The sequence below is a fragment of the Primulina tabacum genome, chromosome 4 (genome assembly GCF_025594145.1).
Source record: "Primulina tabacum isolate GXHZ01 chromosome 4, ASM2559414v2, whole genome shotgun sequence".
Lineage (NCBI taxonomy): Eukaryota > Viridiplantae > Streptophyta > Magnoliopsida > Lamiales > Gesneriaceae > Primulina > Primulina tabacum.
In genome coordinates, this window is record NC_134553.1 from 2,883,740 (window position 1) to 2,902,010 (window position 18,271).

Genomic DNA, 18,271 nt, shown 5'->3' on the forward strand with positions numbered 1-18,271 from the left:
AGGCTTTTGATGACTTTGGACTCGGCCCATTATATTATCCAATCTTAGTTCCACTGCAAATATTCATAGGGATTATATAAACTGATAAAAGTATACTGGGCCCCATTCCATGAAATTGAGCCCAACAAAATTGCATTAGCGTGAGAAGTAATTCACATTGTTGGTTAATTTGATTTGTACGTTATTGCATTAGTTCAAAGGTTTACGTAGTTTGCACCGAAGTTCAACGGCTCATAAAAACTACATTAATAATGCCGTTATTAAAATTTGAGAATCCCCATTGTTTAATTGAACATTTGGATGAAGGTTGTAGTTCTTTACATACTTAATGAAATTTCCTTCAAAAAAATTTTTTTTGAATAGAACGAAGAAAATATTAGGATTGGTTAGAAGTACGATATGACCATCATATTTGACGATTGTTTAATATATCTATTAATATATTTTTTTGAATATACATGCTTGTAAAATTAGGGCTTCTGGGATTTAATTGGCACAATAATGAAAGTGCGTGACAAAAAGGTGAAAACTTTGTTAACTGTTAGTGACTTAACATCGGGGACGTGAATGAGTTAATTTTAAAAACTTTTAAGAATTAAACCGGTAAATAATATTTTGAGAGAGAAAATCGGGTCTGGACTGTATGAACTATTTAATATATTATCCTCGATTTCGAATTAATTAAAAAAGATAAAAAAAAAAAAAAAACATGTGAGATTGGGGATGGAGGGTTGGATTTGACGTGGGCAATATTAGATTTACAATCAAACGAAAAATGACAAAAAATTGTGTTAGACGATCTCACGGGCCGTATTCTGTAAGACGGATCTTTTATTTGGATCATCGATGAAAAAATATTAATTTTTATGCTAAGAGTATTACTTTTTATTGTAAATATTGGTAGTGTTGACCCGTCTCACGTGTAAACCGATAAATAATATTTTGAGAGAGAGAAGCGGGTCTGGACTGTATGATCTATTTAATACATTATCCCATATTTCGAATTTGAAAAATAAAAATAAAAATACAAACAAACATGTGAGATTGGGGATGGAGGGTTGGATTTGACTTGGACAATATCGAAAATAAACAAAACATAACCTAGAAACATGTCTCTTCATTAGGAGGAAAAAAGTGTAAGGTCATTTTAAAAAAATAATTATTGATAAAGAAAACATAATTATATAGGATGATATTTTATGAATTTTAGCATTTAGTTTATATATTAATAATTACTTTATTCTTCAAAATAAAATATGATCAAATAGTTTTAATATACTCCTTAACGCGTAAGATTCACCCATAGATATATTAGACTATTTGAAAGTTTCAACGGAAATCTCCTAGAAATTTCGAGCTATTTATTTATTACGTACCATGCATTTACTGCATATTCGGCTGAATTCCCGGTACTCGTTAATGTAGACATTTATTTTGTTTACTCGGTTTCATTAAAGATAACACTGTATATACTTGCAGAGTATAACAGATTTAATTTAATTTTTTTATTATATGTTAAGTGTTGAGAAATTTAATATATGCATAATGATCCTGCGAATAAATGAAAATAACTTGCAAATTTTCATGTACATTAAAAACGAGAAATTACAAGAATCAAAATGTAATAAATTTGAAAATTTAAATGAAAGTACTGCAGTGTTTTCTAATCGAGTAACTTAGCCTATATCTACATCCAGCGGCGGAACCACGAATCTGACACTATCCGGGCTAGAATTTTAAACTCTAACTTTCTTTAATATTTTAAATTAATCTACCCGGGCTAGTATCAATTTATCCAAAATTATATAAAAATTTACATATAAATTTTTAGGCTCTAGCTCTGCCTCTGTCCACATACGAAAAATAAAATTAAAAATAAAATTAAAAATAAAAAATACCAAATGTAAAAAAGTATGTTACTGTAGGGAGATGGTCAATACGATTAGGCGTTTAATTATGTAGTTGATAGGCTGTTTGAATATTTACGAGCCATTTAAGTTTGATAAATTTTGTCCAGGCGGTTAAGAAAGTAAATTGAATACGTTATACAATTCAACACGTTAATCTATATTTAAATAAATGACGAATTGGAAAATTCGATAATTAACTTACATTTTAAAATTCATATATGTTTCTTTAAATTTTTAATTTCTGATACTGCGCGGGTATATTTATTAATCAAGTTAAACTATATATATTTTTATTTTATAAAAAAAAAAATTCTGGATTGCATGTTTTATATCATTGTCATTATTAAAATGTGCGATATTTTAATGTAAAATAAAATACAAAAACGTCACTTCTAATCACGGGAGGTGGCTATATATTGAACCAATAATAATATTTAAAAACACACAAGAAAAATTATATTTGAATGAAACTTTGAGATAAAATTCAAAAGCAAAAACACGAAGGTTTAGATAAAATAAAATAAAATAAAATAAAATAGAATATTATACCATTGACACTTGGTTTTATTTTACGTGACTTGATTTTATCTTAATTTATTTGCTCAACCAAAATATATATTATAATTTAGTAAATAGCTAATTTTGGTGTTTTTTTAAACTTAAATTAAAAAAAAAAAAAAGACCACGTGATCAACGATCGCATCAAGTGTACGGGACAAATTTGTAGCGTAGATATATCAATACTATTAATTGACTTTGTAATAATTTTCTCGGTCATCGTTTGAATCCAAAGTTCCAAACGAATAGGTCAATAATATCGACTAATTGATGAGATCATATTTTAAAACACTGTACACAACATAATTGTAATAACTCAATATTGGTATATAATTTTTAAGAGTAGGTCTCTTGTGAGACGGGTTAATCTTATCGATATTCACAATAAAAATTAATACTCTTAACATAAAAATGAATATTTTTCATGGATGACCCAAATAAAATATCCGTCTAACAAAATACGACCTGTGAGACCGTCTCACACAAGGTTTTTGCCAACTTTTAAAGATGATAAAAAATATTCCACATAAATACTGTAATAATTTTTGTTGATCAACATACAAAATCATTCAAAGCCATGACTAAATATTGGGAAGATAATGTCATGTAATAAATTGAAATATTCATGGGTGATAAAAATTAAACGAAAGTCAACTATATTTGTATTCAAATTTACTGGGGACGAAGCAAGGGTAATAATAATAACAACAACAATAATAATAGATATTTTTTAAGAAAGCATTACGGATCTCGTCGTAAACGAGTCAATAAGATTAATATTTAAAAAAAAAATATTTTTATCATAAAATTTAATATTTCAGTGGATTCTCTACCCCATAGAGGTATATTTCATGGAATATCCTCACCTTCTTATTTCACTACTCTCTTGAATTTGTTCAGGGTTGTGTTTGGACTCACAGGTTCCAGCTTTTTGTTTAGCCAAACAAACTAGAATTTAATGTTTTATCTATACTTCTGTACTATATTATTAAGTGTGAGGACATGATAATAACTACCTAGAAAGAACATCAACTTTTTTTTCCAATTTTACCCTTATATGATATTAATATTACACTATTGTTTTTTTTTTTAAATTTCAACACACACTTTTATTTTTTTTATTTCAACCATTCAAATATCAATTTAGTCCCTCCATAATTTGTCATATTTCACTTTAGTCCTTCAATAATAATAAAAAAGATTGTACACACACGCATCGCGTGTGCAGAGTAACTAGGGGACACTAACTTTTTCTTCAAATTTTATCTTTATATGATACTAATATTACACTTTTATTTTTTGTTTTTGTTTTTAATTTCAACACACTTTTATTTTTATTTTTTTTATTTCAACAATTCAAATATCAATTTAGTCCCTCCATAATTTGTCAAATTTCACTTTAGTCCATCGATAATGATAAAAAAACTACACACACATCGCGTGTGCAAAGTAACTAGTTGTGCAAAGTAAACTGCATGCGCGATGCGTGTGTACAATTTTTTTATTATTATCAATGCGCTAAAGTGAAATTTGACAAATTATTGATGGACTAAATTGATATTTGAATTTTTGAAATAAAAAAATAAAAATAAAAGTTTGTGTTGAAATAAAAAACAAAAAACAAAAAACAAAACTGTAATATTATCATCAAATAAAGGTAAAGTTGAAAGAAAAATTTGATGTCCTCTCTAAATAATCATTATCATGTACTTAACTTTAATAAAATAGAATTGATGAATTATCAAACAAAATCTAGCTCATTAAAATTTAAAATAAATATTTTTCCCATTTAAATACGAATGGGACGAAATATAAAAGGCAAAAATAACGGATAAGATCGTCAACGCCGGACCCTTATCCTCTCTACACTACAACAATACGTTAAGACACGTTGCCCTAATCCTACGCACATATATGGTCAATAATGTTCTATTCGACCTTTTTATATTTTATTATAAAATAAAATACTTTGTTTACAAATTATTAATGAATTATTTATTTTGTCAACTCCACGTGTGTTTTATTCATACTAGGTAATTATTTGTTATTTTATTATGAATAACACAATCAAAGCATTGATATTTAAATTACACAAAAAAAAGATTTATGAGATGGTTTTGCGAGTTAAATTTATTGAGATATATATCTTATTTAATTAATCTCATAAAAAAATATTTTGTTTATTTTAAAAATATTATTTATTGCGAGAAATATAAATAGAATTGATAAATATTTATTCACGTGTAAAATAAGTTTGAACTTTGATTATACTAAACTAAAGTTGAAATTTCTCGATTATAAAAATGAAATAAAAATGAGAAAAATTTGTACGAGACGGTCACGAGTGATCGTATTTTATGAGACAGATCTCTTATTTGAGTCATCTATGAAAAAATATTACTTTTTATGCTAAAAAATATTACTTTTTATGCTAAAAATATTACTTTTTATTGTGAATATCGGTAGAATTGAATTGTCTCACATATAAAACTTCGTAAGACTGTCTCACTAAAGACCTGCGCAATAAAAATATACTTAATTTGAATGGGGAAACATGAGATATTTATGGTGCCACGTCACCCATTGGATAAGGACGCTTTTTTGCCCACACACTTGTATATAAGCCGCCCTTCTACCTCTTCCTCCTCACACGGATAACGCCTCTATTGAAATCAAACTTTTCTGATTCCCCCTCTTTCAATTATTACACACATTATTTTATTGGATTTCTTGACGTGTGCCTTTCTGCTTTCACATCTCATTCGTATATTTAATAATTTCTTCACTTGATAAATCATTGGAGCCTGTCACTCTTGCCAACTCATTCGATTGAAGGATTTTTGGAATTCTGTTTCTTATATTAGATTTTGGGATTTTGTTGAGATATATTGGTTTCTTGTTTCTTGAGTTGCGTTAAAAAAAGAAAAAATTGATGGCCGCTGCTGTGGGTTGTAGTTCTACATCTAATTCTTGGAATCAATTGAAGGATTCCAATTCATCGCTGAGAAATTTGAGGAATAATAACAAGAAAAAATTCAGGGTGTCGTGCGTTTCTTCCTCACCGGCCGTTAGTGATCCGTACAAGACGCTGAGGATCGAACCTGGTGCTTCTGAATCTGAGGTTAAGAAGGCATTTAGACGCCTCGCTCTCCAGGTGAGATTCCTTTGATGATTCTACATATCCTGTCTTAGGTGGATTTCTTATTGAAGATTTTTTCTTTGAAGAATATTTTTGGGGAAGATCTAAGATGTTAATGCATTTTTGTATTTTTTTTAAAAAAAAATCATTACTTTTCATGGTCAATAATGCTATTAAATTTTCGAATTTTAGCCACCATTTATGAAACGTAATGAAGAAATTATCTTCACAGTGATTTGCCCAAAAAATTTGGGTAGATGATGCATAATTTTGTCTATTTAAACCAGACAAAAGTTTTTTATTCCATTTTTAAAAAAAAAATCTTGAAATTAATGTCATGTGAAGTTCAATTCTCTTGCCCTTTATTTAGTAAAATAAAATATTCTGATCACTGGTTGTTTTATATGATTTGCAGTATCATCCTGATGTATGCCGAGGAAACAACTGCGGAGTCCAATTCCAGCAGATTAACGAGGCTTATAATGTAAGTATATATCTAACTCAATCAATCAATAGTTAAATAATAGAGAGTTCAATAATGACCACTTTTCAAGGATAAGTATATCTTTTACTATGCGCATCTCGAGAAGCTAATAGTATTTTTACACGACATGAGTGGACCCTTCATTCAAATGATTGATTTCCCGGAGAGACGTGACGTGAAGTGATGTGATGTGTTTCCACAATGCAAATATTAAGACAAAAAGAATCGAGAATGGAGATTTGTGTGTGACAACAATGTTTGTATGGTGCAGGTTGTGATGAGCAATTTGAGAGAACCAGAGGTGGAGACGTACGATTCGGAGGTGGGCGAGGGCATGGTGGATCAAGAGTGGGATCTGTGGGAAGAATGGATGGGATGGGAAGGAGCTGGTATCCGGGACTATTCATCCCACATCAATCCTTACATTTGATGGGGACAGACAGTTAACGATTATTTGTGTAAATGTTGTTCTGATTTAAGAAAGAAACCTACAGCCCACATCTTTGCAATATTCTAACAAGAGAAGATGGTTGAGGTGGTTGTGTATATACATATTTTGCTTTCTTTAATGTGTGAGGATTTAATTTAATAATTAGGTTCGTGTTCTTCATTGGATTTTTTTTTTTAATCGGGAATTCTTAACTTACATAAGTATCATGAGAAAAAAATTAAGAATTTTTATATTAATCAATCAACCAAAAAAAATTGAAGGACATTGCCTCGATTTGTGTGATAAGTTCTACGTTGGTGTCAAATCCAGCTTGTCCCGTCGTGTTCGTAACTCTTCTCTTGGCCAGCTTCAAAACAGAGGATAATTAAAAAAATAAAACTAAAACACAGAATAAGATTAAAAATCATCACTTTGATAAGTCATATATTCAAATAACAAAAATAATACAATTTAGATGACTAAATTAGTAATTTTTGTAGATTAAAAATCAACTAAAAGCAAAACTAAATCACAATTTTAGTAAGTTATATGATCACAAAACAAATTATACAACTTAGGTGATTAAATTTATTTATTTTTTAATGTATTTGGTGGCATTTGGAAGTGTAAATATCATTTGATATATATGGAAAAATTGAGATTTGAAATGAAATTGGTATTTGGTGAAATTTGAGAAATTCTTTAAACCGAAGAAATTTAATGGGATTTGAGCGGAAGGAATTTGATGAGATATAATCTATGGAAAAAATAAAAATAAAATTTAATATTAATTTAGTATATCTAATTCAGAAGTTTATATATATTTTTAAACTTAATTAACATATTACTACATCGATGCATACATATTATTTTTTATAATTCGTTTGATTTATATTTAAATCAGAATCAAAATGCAATTATAAAAAATAACGAGGAATTTCAAAGCAAATGAATTAAAAATAAATAGGAAAAAAGAAAGGAAAAAAGATTTATAATCGAACCCACAATTTGATGTTTAGAAAATAAAGATTTTATCCGCTGATCAACGTCTAACTTGCATAAAAGTTTCAACACTTTATTAATATATATAATTATTAAAACATACTATAACACCAAAACTTAATTACTCTATGTGTCTCATACTTAATAATATAGTATAGATGATATTCTTAGAATTACATACTCTAAATTCACATACATCGTTTCATGAGAAATTTATGTGAAAATCAAATAAAATTTGTAAGGACCGTGTATCGTATTATCGTAAATCCTATATTGATTATCGATAGTTCATGAATTTGTTATGTGATTACGTGTATGACGTATATAATTGACAAATGAAAGTGAGAAAATAGTTGGTGATAATGAAAGATTGTATTAGAAATTGATTTGTGCTTGAAAAGTATGCGGAACCGCAATAGAAAAATAACACATATTACGATTTTTAGCATAATTAACTGAGTATTAGTCCAAATGAAATGAGGTCAATTTCATTGAAAAGCTAATACATTGTACTAAAACTTTCATGTTTTGAGTTTTGTCCAAATCCATTTGGAAATAGGAAAAAAAGTATCCTGAAGTGTATCGTGTGCGTTGCAGTTTTTGCATTGACACATTTTGGGAGAATGAGCACAACTCTCACATCCGATATCCAAATTGAGTGAGGTTAGTGGCAAATAAAAGGTAAGACAGAGATCTAAAACTTTCATGTTGACCACTTTTGCAAATTCGAAGCCGAAAATAGCGTTTTGGACAGAACAAGTCGCGCTAGGGCGCAACAATTTGCTCAAGGCCAAGCCAAAATGTGTTCGGCAGTACCAGGCGCGCTAGGGCGCCCAAGTTTGACCGCCCCAGCGCGGTTACATCTGCTGCACACTATTTAAGGTGGATTAGAACGACCTGAGTTATCATTTTCAGAGGAAATTTCGAGAGAAACCGAGGAAACTTATATTCTATCGTACGAAATCACCTCGAAACGTTGTCCAAACTTGAAACAAATTATATATTCGAAATCCTCGAGTCGAGAGCTTCCTTTTGAGGTAAGTTTCTTCTAGTTTCAGCATATTTAATTATTGAAGTACTGGAATAGCATGTATTTGAAGTCCAGATTCATATATGTGGAAAAATAACCGACAAGAAACTAAGTTTTGAAGTCGGAATTGAATTATGTTCTGATTTCGATTTGATATGAATTTTCAAAGTTTCAAAAGATATTTGAAACTTATGTTGTTGATTTTGAATGATGTTATTGATTGAAATAAATATGTTATTGATGTAGATAAATTTTTATGCTGATATCTTCAAGCTACATCGACTGGAAACAAAGAATTGAGGTATGTTGCAACCGAGTAACATACGACAGGTATCTGTATCATATGATATATGTTTGATTGATTTGATTGAAAATATATGTCTATATGCCTTATTTGTTGAGTTGATGTGGCATACATGATATACACGTTGAGCTATGATCCTTGGATACCTTGATATGATTGGATTTGATTTTAGGGTTTGTGAACACGATGCTATATTTGTCATTATGTGGCCCTTAAAACATAGTCATCAGTGGCTCCACTGATTGATTGAGATTTGATAGTGCTTTGTCGACGTTATCATACGAGTATCTCTGATTGAGGCCGATGTGCCAGCTCGATCATTGATTTGATAGCGATTCGTTTGATTCTGACATGTGCTCAGTGGATGGGCATTTGATCTGATACCTCCACGACATACATGCATTGCATATCATATATCATTGTTTAGATACTTGTGATATATATGATAGTTGTTCCATACGGAGGTTTGCTCACCCCTAAGGGGGGCTGTTGTTGTCTTTGTGTGTGGACAATGGCAGGTACTCCAGGATATCAGGAGGCCGGAGAGGGTACTTCTGAAGGGAGTCACAGTATGCGATGAGGTTTTCTGTTTTTCCAGTATATATATATGTATGTATGTATATATATATGTATGTATGTATCTATATATCGGGGCATGTCCCGATGATTTGAGTTATTTGTATGTGGTTGGTTTTGATTACGTGTGGGCCATATTTATGATGTGAGATGAAATACTATTTTTAGTATTCAAATAAAATATTTTGGGCTCATTGTAAAGAAAATTTAAACTCGTTTTTCGCTGTAATTAATTAATCCTAATCAAATTGAATTGTAATAACTGATTAGGTGCTAAGGACCCCACAAAATTATTCTTATACGTAGATAGTTTTCGTTTATTTTAAAATGATTATTATATAGATTATTTTGAAATTAGTAAGAAGCAAAAATAGGAATTATTTAGAAATAAATTCTAAAGCTAATATAATCTAAAATTTGAGTGTGTAGAGAAAAAATTGTTTCAAACTTAATTTTTAGTAAAACAACAATAATATCCTTCATCTATACATCATTTATCTTTTTTATCATCTAAATTTTGGTACTCATACCATTGAAAATGTGTTTATATAATTATTATTACATTTTGAATATTTAGTATCAAAGTTAATTTATCTTTTCAGATTGAATGCTTCGAAATTTATATAAGATTAATAAAAAAAAAACACATAAGTTGAAGTTGAAGTTGAAACTGACAGTCACAAATACCTCAAAACACTTACACTCGATTAGAATCTAAGAAATGTTTGTTGTAGAAGCTCTTCCAAATACCTTGTAACCGTTTTTCAAAAGTTATTAAAAATATTTATTATTTTTAACGCTGCGTGCTTAGTCACCTAGTTGATATATCAAAATCTCAGGTGTACGGTGGCATTTGACATTGAATTAGATAAATAAGTAAATTTTTTTCTGTTGTTTTTCCCAGCTGATCGGCAGACCTATTGGACGTTGAGATTTTTCTTTACTTCAAAAGCTCTAGTGTTGTTTTCTAATAATTTGTTTGATGTTTCAATGTTCCATTCTGGACCAGATCATGCTGAATTTTTTGTGAAGTATTCAATTGGAATTTGCTCCCCTTGCATTTTGGGTAATTGGGTTTGTTCAGTGAGACGGATGGCGGGAGTTTTAACAAGCAAAGCTATGAGCAAATCCAAATAACATGAAATTGCTCTCATTCTTACACAGAAACACCCGTCGTCTCGCGCTATCAGAATCACACCCTCACTTCACAACCTTCGCTCCTGAACCGACCCATAATCTTGAACTTCATCCACCACTGTCTTCCATTCAATCATTCTCAAAAAATCCTTTCTTTTGCCTGTTAAATATTTGCAGAAGCCTCTCTTCTCTCCGAAAAATTCAAGCTCTTTTAGTCGTCAGTGGAGAAGCGGATGACCCTTTGCTGAAAACCAAGTTGCTCGGTCTCTATGGTTTGTTTGGGCACGTCAAGAACGCCCGCCATTTGTTTGATCAAATTCCAGACCCGGATTTTGTATCTTGTAAAACGATGATGCGGTGGTATTTTATCAATGATTTGTACGGTGAGATTATTGCGTTTTATAGATTAATAAGAAGAAGGTTTTTGGTTGTTGATGACATCGTTTTTTCGATTGTCTTGAAAGCGTGTAGAGAGTTGAGGGATTCTAGCAAAGGGAGGCAGTTGCATGGTTATATCATTCAGATGGGGAGCACTGATAGCTTTGTGTTGACTGGGCTTGTTGATATGTATGCTAAGTGTGGTCAAATTGACATAGCCTGCAAGGTTTTCGAAAGAATTTGGAATAGGAATGTGGTTTGTTGGACATCGATGATTGTAGGATACGTGCAGAACGATTGTGCTAGAGAAGGGCTTCTTTTGTTTAATCGTATGAGGAATCACCTCGTTGAAGGAAACAGTTACACTTTAGATAGTATAGTGAGGGCATGTGCGAAATTGGGGGCGTTGCATCAGGGAAAGTGGGTGCATGGATTTGTCATAAAGAATTGTATCGAACTGAGTTCCTGCTTGGTCACTTCTCTTCTAGACATGTATGTCAAGTGCGGGGCCGTTATAGATGCTCGTTTGATTTTTGATGAATGTTCCACCGTCGATCTTGTTGCATGGACTGCAATGATAGTAGGTTATGCTCAAAGTGGCTATGCTCACGAAGCATTGGTGTTGTTCACAAACAAGAAATGGCTGGGCATTTCTCCCAATTCAATCACATTGGCTAGCGTTCTTTCAGCTTGCGCACAATCCGGCAATTTTAAATTGGGTTCATCAGTTCATGGTCTAGGGATTAAGGCAGGGATGGATGATGCTAATGTGATGAATGCTCTAGCGGACATGTATGCAAAGTGTTGTCGGATGCAAGAAGCCGTTTATCTATTTGACTCTATGGTAGACAAGGATGTCATTTCTTGGAACTCGATTATTGGTGGATATTCTAAAACCAGCCACGGTTATGAAGCTCTGAGATTATTTAAAAGAATGAGATCCACTATTTTCCAGCCTGATCCCGTGACCATGGTGGCTGTCCTCTCTACTTGTGCTTCTTTAGGAGACATTAGATTTGGTTCTTCACTTCATGCATACACCATCAAACAAGGTTTTTTGTCATCTAGTAGTGTTTATGTTGGCACGGCTCTTCTTGACTTATATGCCAAGTCTGGTGATGCAAAATCGGCACAAATTGTTTTTGACGAGATGACAAACAAGAATACTTTAACATGGGGTGCGATGATTGGGGGTTATGGAAAACAGGGGGACGTGAGTAAGTGTATCGAACTTTTTGGTGATTTGACTAAGCATTTGGAGCCAACGGGAGCAATTTTCACCGCAATGTTATCTGCTTGTAGCCACTCAGGGATGATTAGAGAGGGGTGGAGATGTTTTGAATCAATGTGTCGGGTATACAATTTCACTCCCTCGATGGAACACTATGTATCCATGGTTGACCTATTGGCTCGTTCTGGAAGGCTCGAGGAAGCCCTGGAATTCATCGAGAAGATGCCAGTTCGGCCCGATATCACTGTTTTTGGGGCCTTCCTCCATGGATGCAGTGTTCACTCCAGATTCGACCTGGGAGATATGGCTGTAAAGAATATGCTAAAAATGCATCCTCATGATGCACCCCATTACGTTCTTTTGTCCAACTTATATGCTTCTAAAGGAAGATGGAGCGAGGCTAGTCAACTTAGAGATTCGATGAAGAAAAGGGGTTTAAGGAAGTCACCTGGATCTAGTCGGGTGGGCTTGCATCATATCAATGAAATATATTCTCAAAATATGGCTTCATATGGTTAAAAGTGTGGCTCACAACCCATTATGCAAGCATTGGTTTTTTGCCTTGTTGCATGTAAAGACTGTTACACCTAGCTAGTCTGGCATCGCAAGTTCTCTGCAACTAAAATGCTCAAGTTGACAGTAGCGAGGAGAACTTTTTGAGGGTCAAAGATGCTGATATGAATGCAAGTCCCATGTGGAGGAGCCGATCCTTTGAGTATATGAATGGTATATTGAGTTTTTAAGAGGACGGAATCTTGTTCTTCCAATTGCTGCCAGATGACTTTTATGCCGGATCAATTTTGAAGGATTAAACAATTGGGATATATCCTTGAAAGTTATATCTTAATGTATGACACTTTTTTTCACAGTAGATTCTTTTGTTGGTACAATTTGCATAAGGTTTAGTATCTTTGCCATTACTTCCATAGAGGCAATCAAGAAACCACCATCATTCGGTTGAATGCGTACCAAAATATAGCATGTGCCGTTCGAATGACCATGAAAAATAGATATAAATTATACTAGGATGCATTTGGATTTGAGTGAAATCCATTTAGTTGTGTTGATGAATATTAATTGAATTTAAATATGAAATAAATGTAATTTCATGAGCCAAATCTTTTTGTCCAAATTAAATCGTTTGTGGATGAAATTTGAGCGAAAGCAGCAGTCCAATGAATGACAAAGTTGATTTTGTTTAAAAAAAGGATAAAGGTTAGCGATGATTGATTTGAGGATGCCCCACCATGTGAATGAGGTGTGGCTTTCGACAGTTGACATTTCTCAACTTCAGATCTGATATTTGTTGGCCTAACACCCAAAATTCAATCCAGGTCTATTATATGTTCTTGTACCATGCTAGCTCACTCAATACCAGCTGTACATACACTGATTTTTTTTTTATTTGCAAAGGAAATAAAATTGAAATTTGAAAATTGAAATCTTGTAACATAAAAACATACCATTTTTGTATTTATAAAAAAGGTAAATGGAACCCCGACAACTTTCTTGGATCCGTTGATAATTAACTTGAAAACCCTTCGCCATCCATTGGCCACACCACGCCTACACGCAAAAATTTAGAGATGTCCACCTCATCTTCCCTTATCCTGCGGATCGCCGCCGCTTTGCTCTGCCTCCTCCTCCCTTCCGCCGCAGCAACGGACCACATTGTCGGTGCCAACAAGGGCTGGAACCCCGGCATCAACTACACTCTTTGGGCCAACAACCAAACGTTCTACGTGGGCGACCTCATTTGTAAACTACATTATTTCTCTCTCAAATTTGTTTACACATTTTTACGTAAGATCTGAAGAATTTTTAACAGATACATGTGTGTTTGTGTTTTTTTTTTGGTGGGTAGCGTTCAGGTACCAGAAATCACAGTACAACGTGTTTGAAGTGAACCAGACAGGGTACGATAACTGCACGTTAGATAGCGCGACGGGGAATTGGAGCAGCGGGAAGGACTTCATCCCTCTCAACGAGGCGAAGAGGTACTACTTCATTTGTGGGAATGGGGGATGCTTCAGTGGCATGAAGGTCTCTGTGCTCGTTCACGCGCTAACTCCGCCGCCGGCAGCTTCCTTGGTTGAGGGCCCTAAGGGTTCTTATGCTCTGGCGACGGCGCTTGTTGGTGGATGGAACTTGGTTGCAGCTATTTTGAGTGGCTTGTTCACGGAATTGTTTGGATTTGGGATGTTCTAGCGGTGCTCCGGCGGTGGCTGAGGCTGAGTGCTTTGTTTTCAAATATTATTTTCCATTAATTTGTGTACTTCATTTTTCTCACTCCATTGTTTTACAGACTATGAACAACCACGTTCCTTTCGTTTTTTACACTCGACTCTATCTATACAGATATTCAATACTCTGCGTAAAACTGAGAATAATTTAAACTATCTGAAAATGTAGATCGAGATTTTGATACTGACCACGGTTATACCAGTTATTCAAACTCACATTAAATATCATTTTTCAATCATTTGTACATTAATGATTTAACTCGTGACAATTACAAAGCAGTAGCTGTACAAACACGTAAAATATGTACAAGAGTCAAGAACGCTAGTTTTTATAAACTACATCATATATTCAACTCACATCAGTACATTTTTGCGCGACACTTTCAATAGCTAAGATTCTTGATTTCCCTTTTGTTTCTTCCTTGATCTGCTAAAAGCCTTGGAAGGAGTAGAAGGTGAGAACGCAAAGGGGAACAACGGGAGTTCCATCTCTCCTTTCAGTATCTTGACAACGTCCCCGATATCTGGTCTCAACTCAGGCATTTTCTGCAAACAAGCAAGTGCCAAGTTGATGCACAACCTTGCTTGACTCTTGTCATATTCATCTCTCATTCTTTCGTCCACGAGCTCTAGCACATTCCCACTGTGAGCTAAATGCCTGCACCAACTTATTAGGTTCGCTTTCTCAAGCTTCATTGGCGAGGAAAGCACGTGCAAAGGCCTTCTACCAGATATGATAACAAGCATCAGGACGCCTAAGCTGTAAATATCTGCCTTTTCCATCAAATATCCACACCCACCGTATTCCGGTGCTACATAGCACAATGTACCTCTCATGCTCGTTGTGCTGCTTAACTCACGACTAAAAAGGTCACCGCTCCACATGTCACTCCCAATAGAAGGGGAATTCGTCCTTCTCCAACCCTTTCTGAAGCTAAACTCCTTGTTCGATTTATTGGTATTGTTGTTTTCTTGACGAAACTCTCTCTTTCTGAATCGTAAGCGTTTCGCCAAACCAAAATGAGGTACTTTGAACGTTTTCTTGATTAGATCAAGCTTCTTTGACTTGTCGCTCTTCTTCTGGAGTTCATCCAAGTGCTCCTCTCTCCACCATTCATGCATCTTTCGATGCTTCTTGATGTGCGTTTTCCACCTTTTCGACCCTTCCTTGTCAACAACACTATTAACAGGCGCAAGCCAATGTTCTCGGACCTTAGTCTCCTTCACTTCCTCACATTTATCCAACTTTGTAGAGTTATCCAAGTTGGTTTTCTCTATGGTACCTCCCTTTTCTTCATCCCAACTGGTGTTAGTCGAGGGACATATTTGACTCCCTATCCACTCCATCACATAATCTTTACTACACAATTCACCATCCCCATCCTGCCTCCACCACCAATCCTTTCCCCATTGTTTGACACCCTCGCTACTGCAATTATTATCATCATCAACCAAAGCAAGATTCAAATTCAACTCCTTACTATGATCAATACTACTCAATTCATCATCATAAGGCACAAACAAATTCCAATCATCCCCACCATTTTCCAAAGTTGACAACTCCTTCCCCTTCAAATTTTCACACTTATCATCAATCCCATTACCAAGATTACAGTTAAAATTTAAAGAGTTAATTGCCAATCCTAATCCCAACACATTATGATAAACTTTACAACTATTTTTAGAAGAAGTAGATGCTTGCAAGGCTAAAGCAAAATCTACCTCATTGTTTTCATGACTTTCCACTGGTGTTCCAATGGCTCCACCTACTCCACTGGCATTCGAGTTAACTGAAAGTTCTTGACTCTTCCACAATTCTTGGCTTCTCCCCAAGTCTTGGCTAAACAAATCAACCCCAAATTTACCCTCAAGCTTCAATCTTGATAGCCCGAAATCCGAAATCTTGGCTCTATACTCTGAATCAAGCAGAACATTGCTCGGCTTCACATCTCCATGGATCACTGCAGGCTCACACTCAAGATGCAAGAAAGCCAACGCCTTTGCAACATCAAGAATTATCGCAAACCTCCTAGCCCAATTCAAGCTCAAACTATTAAAAACCCCATTTTTAGACTCAGAAAACAAACATTCTTGCAAACTTCTATTTGGCATGTACTCGTATACCAGAAGCCTCTTATCCTCATCCGCACAAAACCCCGATAAAGAAACAACAAGAGGACAAGACTTCAGCCCTCCCAGAACCTTTAACTCATTTTGAAATTCCTGTTCACACTGGAATGAACTTGAATCGAGAAGTTTTACTGCTACCAATTTCCCATCTTTTAGAATACCTCTGAAAACGGTACCAGAACCCCCTTTACCTATTGAGTTGGACTCACTGAAATTGTGGGTTGCGTTCTTGAGCTCTTTGTAACTGAATCTCTGTAGCTTGTCTGATGGTGAGGGGGAATCAAACGGGCTAGTGCGTGATTTGCGCAACAACGAGTACCAAAGATAATAAAGAAAATACAGAATGGAAAAGAAAACAATGAGAGAAGTGAAGACCGTAATTGCAAGTAAAATTATGCTTGATTTTGGCCTTGAATTTGGTTGGAATGGCTGTCTTGAAGCCATTTTCTTTTCAGGTAGAAGAATGTGGTGCTTTCTTTCTGGATGCAAAGCTTGATTCCTTGGTTTACTCGTCCCCTAACATATATATCATGCAATGGATGAGTACTACCAAAGCATATAAAGCTTAAACTTATAAGCAACTTTGTGGATGATATGGAATAGTGCATATGAGTCATTCACAGGGATAAGAAATTTTTAGTATGTAAATATTTCAGTATTCAATTTTAAAAATTTAAAGAAAATAAGTGAAGGGAAGCAACTCGTTCATACCCGCTTTTGCTGGAAACATTATTATGAAAAGGATATATATTGTTCAACTAAGATATTATTCCAACCATTAAACAAGTATTTTGGTTATAGCATTCCCTATTAATCTAAGATATCTGTCACTATTACGGTCCATAATACTTTGAACTCCATATATAACATAATCCCAATATAGAAGCCATCTAGATTAAAATAATTATCACGAACATCAAACATAGACGATCTTGATTCTTGAAGTTAAATAAAAGAGAATTATACTTAATTCAAAATATATGTATTTTCTAGTATGAATGTTACATTGTTTGAGGATGATGATTAAAGAGACAAAGAAGCCCCAAAAGGAGTTTTCAGCACTCAAACAAAAAGGATTCATGACTGGAAGAATCAAGATATTTGGAGGGAGAATTTGAAGGTGCATGGTGGGTGTTTTGTGATCATCAATATATTGATGATTAGCTAATATTGCTTCCAAATTTCATTCACTCAAGGATTTTTATCAATATCCAATATTACGATCAATTGAGCATTTTTGTAATTATTCAACAATATTATAATTAGAAAGTGCTCACTGTTAAATTTGATATGTAATGATATAAAATATTTATGAATCGTTTTCAATTGAAGCCAAAATTAACTTGGATCACCGCATCTTTTCATTACGTATCTTCGTAATTATGTTGCTACCTAAAAGCAAATACGTTGTGATTCATCATCCCACTACATTGATTGAATAAGGAAAGAAAAGAAAACTTTAATCATTGAAATAATAAAGTAAAAGTTTTTATTAAATTGGAACCATATTGAAATGTTTACAAAAGATAAAAAAATTAACTATTCTAGACATTATTGACCGAAAAGTGAGATTATTTCGAGAAAAATTACGTTTTTTGTGAGATGATCTCATAAATTTATACCGTGAGAAAAATTGACACGATCTGTATATACAAATTAAAATAATATTTTTTGATGATTCGGTTCGGATATAAGATTTTATGTCTCACAAAATTTACA

At 33.6% G+C, this 18,271-nt stretch overlaps 4 protein-coding genes across 4 annotated transcripts; 3 read left to right on the forward strand and 1 right to left on the reverse strand.

The window, feature by feature from the left end:
* The first annotated feature begins 5,107 nt into the window (after positions 1–5,107).
* LOC142542412 (chaperone protein dnaJ 8, chloroplastic-like) lies at positions 5,108–6,567 on the forward strand. The gene is made up of 3 exons (XM_075649035.1): positions 5,108–5,622; positions 6,023–6,091; positions 6,363–6,567. Exons 1-3 carry the CDS (start codon positions 5,401–5,403, stop codon positions 6,519–6,521), a joined length of 450 nt encoding a protein of 149 aa, XP_075505150.1. The 5' UTR covers positions 5,108–5,400; the 3' UTR covers positions 6,522–6,567.
* A 3,721-nt stretch (positions 6,568–10,288) lies between these two features.
* LOC142542414 (pentatricopeptide repeat-containing protein At2g03380, mitochondrial) lies at positions 10,289–13,519 on the forward strand. Its single transcript, XM_075649037.1, has one exon. It carries the CDS (start codon positions 10,572–10,574, stop codon positions 12,696–12,698), a length of 2,127 nt encoding a protein of 708 aa, XP_075505152.1. The 5' UTR covers positions 10,289–10,571; the 3' UTR covers positions 12,699–13,519.
* A 131-nt stretch (positions 13,520–13,650) lies between these two features.
* LOC142542416 (early nodulin-like protein 17) lies at positions 13,651–14,516 on the forward strand. Its single transcript, XM_075649040.1, has 2 exons — positions 13,651–13,937; positions 14,044–14,516. Exons 1-2 carry the CDS (start codon positions 13,766–13,768, stop codon positions 14,385–14,387), a joined length of 516 nt encoding a protein of 171 aa, XP_075505155.1. The 5' UTR covers positions 13,651–13,765; the 3' UTR covers positions 14,388–14,516.
* Positions 14,263–17,398, reverse strand: LOC142542413 (putative receptor-like protein kinase At1g80870). The gene has a single exon (XM_075649036.1). The coding sequence runs from the start codon at positions 16,994–16,996 to the stop codon at positions 14,813–14,815; it is 2,184 nt and encodes a 727-aa protein (XP_075505151.1). The 5' UTR covers positions 16,997–17,398; the 3' UTR covers positions 14,263–14,812.
* Between the last annotated feature and the right edge of the window lie 873 nt (positions 17,399–18,271).

Bases quoted from the DNA above. Each gene is read 5' to 3' on its own strand.
- LOC142542412 (XM_075649035.1), top strand. From the start codon at position 5,401: ATGGCCGCTGCTGTGGGTTGTAGTTCTACATCTAATTCTTGGAATCAA. The intron at 5,623-6,022 runs GTGAGATTCCTT...TATGATTTGCAG, and splicing joins TTAGACGCCTCGCTCTCCAG to TATCATCCTGATGTATGCCG. The intron at 6,092-6,362 runs GTAAGTATATAT...TGTATGGTGCAG, and splicing joins AGATTAACGAGGCTTATAAT to GTTGTGATGAGCAATTTGAG.
- LOC142542414 (XM_075649037.1), top strand. From the start codon at position 10,572: ATGAAATTGCTCTCATTCTTACACAGAAACACCCGTCGTCTCGCGCTA.
- LOC142542416 (XM_075649040.1), top strand. From the start codon at position 13,766: ATGTCCACCTCATCTTCCCTTATCCTGCGGATCGCCGCCGCTTTGCTC. The intron at 13,938-14,043 runs GTAAACTACATT...TTTGGTGGGTAG, and splicing joins CTACGTGGGCGACCTCATTT to CGTTCAGGTACCAGAAATCA.
- LOC142542413 (XM_075649036.1), bottom strand. From the start codon at position 16,996: ATGGCTTCAAGACAGCCATTCCAACCAAATTCAAGGCCAAAATCAAGC.